This window comes from Cariama cristata, unplaced genomic scaffold (assembly GCF_000690535.1).
Source record: "Cariama cristata isolate BGI_N322 unplaced genomic scaffold, ASM69053v1 scaffold19265, whole genome shotgun sequence".
Taxonomy (NCBI): domain Eukaryota; kingdom Metazoa; phylum Chordata; class Aves; order Cariamiformes; family Cariamidae; genus Cariama; species Cariama cristata.
This window is the reverse complement of record NW_009618546.1, coordinates 16583-23106: the sequence shown is the minus strand read 5'-3', so window position 1 is coordinate 23106 and position 6524 is coordinate 16583. Positions and strand designations below refer to the sequence as shown.

General features: G+C 49.3%; 1 protein-coding gene across 1 annotated transcript in view; it reads left to right on the top strand.

The window, feature by feature from the left end:
* The window catches only part of CRYGN (crystallin, gamma N), an 8445-nt gene extending 2273 nt beyond the window's left edge, over positions 1 to 6172 (top strand). The window contains 2 exon segments of the mRNA XM_009700902.1: positions 289 to 434; positions 6037 to 6172. Of these exon segments, the coding sequence (XP_009699204.1) occupies positions 289 to 434; positions 6037 to 6172 (282 nt within the window).
* Positions 6173 to 6524: the final 352 nt, after the last annotated feature.

The following is a 6524-nucleotide window of genomic DNA, read 5'->3' as shown; positions in this document are numbered from 1 at the left end:
AAATGGGCAAGGGACTCTGTGTGCCTGAGCACTACGCATCCCACGAGCGATGTGTTTGCACGTGGATGGCAGTGTAGGAAGGTGCAGGTGGGTGCAGAGACGAGGGTTTTCTGGCTGCTTTTCTGGTTGGCACGGTGTGCTGGGAGGTGGCACTGGTGGTGTTGGACTGCTTTTCACATTCCCCTTCCAAATCACCCTTCCATCTTCCTCTTTGTCTTATAAAAGCTGGGGAACTAATTTACTGCTTTTTTTTTTTTTTTTGGCTGACTCAAATCCCTTTGTCCCCAGCACGGCGAGCATTACAGGATCGAAATATTTGAGGGGAGCCATTTTAGTGGTCCCAGCCTGGAGCTGACAGAAGATTGCTCCTTCCTGCAGGGACAAGGCTGGGACAAGACCTGCATCAACGCCCTCAAAGTGTACGGCGATGGCGCGTAAGTAACCCTGCGTGGCCCGACACGCAGCCGCTGCTGAGCTCCCTGCCTTGCACCCTTTGTACCCGGCAACGCAGGGAAGCAAGGTGGCTGCAGAGACTCCCCCATTGTGGAAAAGTCTGTCAATGCTGGGGGGACTTGGACAAAGCCGAAAAATGTGAGTTAAGCCTATGGTTTAAAGGTGAATTTTGGTGCCTGCCCATCAAAGGGGTATGATTTTTGGAGGGTGGTACCTAAGCTACAAGAGCTCTGAGACACCTTTCTTTCCCTCCTTCCTTCTTCTTTCAACACTTTCGTGCATGTTTCCAAACACCTCTTCAAAATCCATGCAGAGGCTTCCGGGGAGGGCGGATAGATGGCTCTGGGCGATGCAGGTCAGAGCTTTTGCTTTGCAAGTGGCTTCACCAAGGCTTCCTGCAACACCAGAACCCTCCTCCTCGGACAGCAAAAAGGAGGCAGCGGCATCTCACCTTAAAATTAAATCCTGCCTCTGAAAGACAGAGGCAACTGTGGTGGTGATGTACAGCCTCCTCAACGGGGGTTTTTGGTCACCCTCAGTGCCTTGTGAACCCGCTTTGCAGATGTGTTACTGATGCTCAGCCCCATCCTCCTGCCCCTGCAGATGCTCCTGAAAGCCTCGGCAGGATGGCAGCTTTGCCTTTTTCTTGCTCTTGGGTGGCAATTTGCATTTTTCTTGACAGTGTTGGTCTTTTTTATAGTTTTTTTCTCTTATTTTGAGGTGGGTAGTTATCCGGTCATCTGCCCATTCCTCTGTCTGACAATTGCATTTTCACTGCAAGTGTACTGGGAGCAGGGGAATGCCGTAAAATCCTCCCAGAGCAAGGCAGAGGGTGGCTGGAGCGAGGCATGGGGCAGAAGGGAGCCCCTGCAGAAACACTCTTCTCCACCCATCCTGGACTAGATATTGCACATCTCACCTGCACCCAGCATGGGATGTTGGATCCTTTCTGTCCAACAGCAATTTTTTTCCCAGAATAGGAAAAAAAGGTTGTTGCCATGCAAGCTTGTGACATCTGGACAGCAAGTGTCCTGCAGGAGCCTTTCTCATCCAACCCAGACCTCGCCTCTTCCAAAAAAAACCAGACTTATGATCAGGCAGTGGTGGTTCTTTAAAACTAAGGAGCAGAACTACCAACTCACGATGAGAAAGAAATGGCTGGAGCCCACTGGGGACCCCGTTAGTGCTGAGCATATGAAGCAAAAAGCGTTTGAGTACCAACCCTATAAAGCCAAGAGAGAGCTTGCGAGTACTCTGGCAAGAGCTTTAGGGCCAATTATTTACCACACGGGTCCCTGTAGCAGAGCCTGGAGCTTGGGAAGCTGCCCAGAAACTTTCAAGCACTTAAATTTTTTAGATTGATTTTCCCCCCTCCCTTGCAAAACATATAAGGGGCACAAAGCTTGCTTTCCCTCACATGGGAGCCTAGACCGTTTATGTTAACATTACATGACTTCTCAAAGGCTTCGAGTAGCGATAAAAAAATAGAAAAAAAATAGAATATTGAGAGGAGCGTGGTCAGGAAACTTGCTGAGTTTTGTAGCATTACCTTCAGACCCCAGGAAGACAATTCTTGCAAGTGCATGGAAGGGTCTGTAAAGGCCATTAAAAGGCAGGATGGTGCAGAGGGACCTTCTGGCCCTGGGCTGCAGGAGGAGGGAGGGAAGGAGGAGATATTGCAGCAGAGAGATGAGACCAGGGAGGAGAAGGGGACCCTACAGCACTGCTTTTCTCCTTTGGATGGACAATATAAGCCCAGGTGACCTCAGAGGTGTTGCAGGTGTAGCTGGGGCTGGGCTTAGCCTGGCAAAGTCCCTCCCAGGACCCATCCTTGACCGTTTGGGAAGCGGAGGAGATGGGGTCACCAGAGATGAGGGGGGTTTTAGCCACAGGCTGTCTCCAGCACATCCCCAGCCTGAAAGCGGGTCTGTTCTACCCTGTGCATGCTGAAAGCAGGCTGAAAGCAGGGTCCTCCTGAGCTCCCTGCCCACCAGTCTTGCTCTGTGATTTTATCCCTTAATTCCCACAACGTGACAACCGTTGGATACAGAAATATTTTCTTTCCCTTCAAAATCCATGGATGGTGCCATGTGCTGTTAAAAAGCTGCTGCTTGCACTTGTGGGGGTGGCCGTGCTGCGGGAAGTGGTGGCGGCCCAGCTGGAAACACAGGAAAGGAGAGAAATGTCTGCCTTGGACATGGTGCGTGGTGGGGCTGCGGGTGTCCAGCACCTTCCCTGCTGCCCTTTTGGGGCTGGCGACTGCTACCCACACAGCCAGAAAGGGTGATGATAAAGCTGTTAAAACCATGCTGGAAATGAGATTGCTATTTTGGAGCGGTTTTCAGATGTTACCGCCTCCTTGGAAGCTGTTGCAGTTTGTGTGGTGAGCGGCTTTGCCCATCCCACCGGCAAAGTCAGGTCCAGTATCACATATGGTATCATCTGGTTTTGGACAAAGACACGTGCTTCTTGTCCTCCTTTGTGCCTCAGCCGCTCCACAGAGGATTGCTTAGAAATAGAAATAACAACTTTAAAAAACTGAATTTTACCATCCAGGAGAGAATACCCCAAAAAGGGTTTTTCTACACTACAGTGACATAATTTGAGGGAACCAGACCAACCATTTATTCTGCTGAAGCATTTATGAGCGTTTGGTAGATGTTCTGCAGTCAGACTGTGAAATATCAACCAGAACAGGTACTCAAAACGTTGCTGCTCAATAAACCTTACACATTTCTCGGCAGAGGCGATAGCTTATAGTGGCACTGCTCAAGTCCTACATGGAAAATGAGTGACCTCGAGCCCCGCTGAAAGCATCCCGCTTGGTTCAGGCTGGAGCTGCAGTGCTCCCCTCCTAGTTTTTCAGCACGAGCAGCCACTTTTGGCTGATAGGACTTGAGCTGGTTCCATGCGAGTTTTATTCCCGTGTCCTCTGGGTTTATGTGCTAATGAAACACAGCACTGAGATGTTTGAGGGCTGTGTGTATGTGCCTGGATCAGATCTCTCATGCTGGGCTTGAGGACAGGATCATCTCTTTTTTTTTTATTTTCTGGGCTCGGGACTGACTTGATTTCCTCTCTCGCTGATGGTCTCAGAGAACGTAAATTTTAGGCAATAAAGGAACAGCTAAGTAAGCCATACAAGCCTTCACTCATCACCTTGCACTGCCAATACACTTCACTCCCATCTTTCTGCTATTCCTTTTATTCCTCTTTTTTGCAGCCTTCCGCTAAGCAGAGGGACAAGCCGGTGGTTTCTTACCATCACAGCAGGTCACGCAGTCTGCTTCCATCTACCCCAAGGCCCATCCCGTCCCCTCCATGTGAATGTGCAGGCACATCAGCCACGTGTCTGGAGAGAAACGCAGAGGTCTTAGGAAAAGACAGTGACAATGAGGGGTTGCTCTACCCCATGCACTATTCCCCAGGGTCTACCAGTTCTTGAAAGACGCCCTAGAGCACAGCAGAGCTGGAAGAACCACCATGTCCTGGTGGGTCACCAACCTCCTGTGAACATCCATGTCCTAGCACCATGCAGTATTTTCAATAGCGTTGGGTAGGAGGGAGTGATTGGAAGATGCAGAAAATAGGATTGGGAGCTCTTTTCAGGAGTGCTTGAGGGAGGGATGGTGAGCTGATGGAGAAAGAGGCCCATGATCCTCCAAAAGTATGGAGAGGTGCATATAAGATGGAAGGATGGGGTAGAAAAGGAAGAAAGCCATGTGTGCCTTATGAACAAGGCTGGGTTATATCTAGAGGAGGAGGATCATTTTATAAATTGTTCTGAATTAAGCTGAAGAGCTGAGCACGGTCTCCGACAGTGCACATCAGGATATGTGATGGGGGGACAGGACTTCAGGGCAACCTGCCATTACACTCACATGAGCAGCGGGCAGCCTTCTCCATGAGTGCAAAGTGAGCTTCAAAGGAAAAGTCTAAGGATGACTTTGTAATTCCAGTTCGGATACAAACTGGCTGCAAAAAGTGCCAAACAATGAACTTGCTTGTTTGTAGGAGACGTTTGGGATCCAAATGTCTCAGCTGAGCATATTGCAGCAATGCTGCAGAAAAGGGTTGTGCAAGCACGGGCAGCAGGGTGGAGAGGGGCACCGGGCAGGCGTGTGCTCGTCGTGCCGGTCGTGTCAGTGCACAGGCGGGTGGGAGAAGGCACACACCACAGTCCCACCTGGTGTCCTCTTAGAAACACAAACCAAATCCAAATATGTCAAGGAATCTCTAAGGTGACTCGACTAAATACCCTAACCTTTTGCCTTTTTTTAAAATAGTGCCCGTAGATCGCTGGTTTTATAAAAACCTTTTTTTCCTAGGCCTCCAGCTTTTTGCTCTGGGTCAGACTGATCTGAGTTGACCAGCTGTTGTCTGACCCTGGAGGCCCAGCAGTCTTTGACCCATCCAGTACTTAAAGGAGTTTCTCCCTGGAAATCCCACATACAGTAGGTCCCAACCCTGATGTCACAGCTGAATTCCCAGCAAGAGACGGAAACAAAATGATTTGGAGGACCGCATTTGTGCTCTGCTGTAATTGCTGACAGCCAGTAGATGGGACAAGCAGCAGAGATCCTTATAAAATCCTTAAAAACATTGGGAAGAGAAGAACAAGGCAGAGATGAGCAGTTCAGCAATGATGGGGTGGAAACCTGACTGTACAACTCTCAGAGCAATGGCAAAACTTGATTGAAAATCATGGGAGGTTTAAATAGAGGAAAGAGGTGACACTTGTGGTCACATTAAGATCATGGCACAGGGATGCAGGGAGAGAAGAGCAGCAAAATTTGTCCCTCTTGACCCATCAGAATTGCTCCTGACTTGAGGACCTTCAAATGGAGAAAGACATGCCAAGAGACATGCCAATGGAGAAAGACACAGCCAAGCTAGGTGAGGAAATCAGGCATGCCAAAGTCATCAAGGTTGTTGAGTGTTTTATCTATTTGACTGTTCCAAGGGAAAGTTGTAGTTAACTCTGAACGTAGAGATAAAGTGAAGATAGCCAAGCCAAGTCCTGCTCTCTGTCGGAAAGCATCAAACAGAGGCCATTGAGAATTACTAGCAAAGAGAGAAATTATTAAATATGGTTCCCATCGTAGCTAACGAGTCAGTTCAAAGAGGTAAAACATCCTTCAAGCGTTGCACATTTCTCCTTACAGTCCAAAATGGGTTTATCTGGGTCTGAGGGGACTCATGTCCTTCTTTAGCACTATCAAATGCTATTAAATTTTTCTGTTGCATATGGTGTAGCTCAGAGAGATCCATTCCTACAGCAATGTGAAGTGGGGAGCCTCAGGTCCCAGACTTCATCACTGGTGTAACACAAATCAACTTCTAAAGGCAGCATCCAATCTGACTGGATAATTGCCAGGCTACGCTGGAAACAGGGACACGTGCCAGCAGTTAACTCCACTGGGGGCATTTCTGTGTGCAGGATGGACCTGGACTGCAGAGGGACCATTTGGCCCTGGTAGTTTGCAGTACTGCAGTGCCTAAATGCAGCCACTCAACGTGGGCATGAGGCCACCTCGCGTAACCACGTCGTTGGGACGCAAGTAACCCTCCCTTTCTGCTCAGGTGGGTGCTGTACGAGGAGCCCAACTACCGAGGCCGTATGTACGTGGTGGAGCGGGGCGAGTTCAGCAGCTTCAACGCGTGGCAGGCACGCAACGCGAGTGTCCAGTCCATCAGAAGAGTCATCAACTACTTCTAGCTGAGCTTTCATCCTACCAGCAATGGCCTGCTGAGACCGAGCATCACCCTCTTTCCCACTCACTGACCCGTGGAATAAATTGTTAAACATCAGCTTTTGGCTCTAAGTACTTTTTTTCCCGTCACTTGCATGAGTTCAAGAGGGAGCAGACTTGCAACTTTTCTAAGCTTGATTTACATGCTCTGAATTTGCTTTTTTCTTCTGCAGTGATTTATAAGGCGGACATGGGAGTGATGGGCCAGAACTGGTGGTGACAAGCAGATCGGGGAACGTGCTCCCCGGTGTGGTTCTGGTCTGACACGTGTTCACTCTACCCCGTCCAGGGCCACCATGTGATGGACGCAGCTGACTC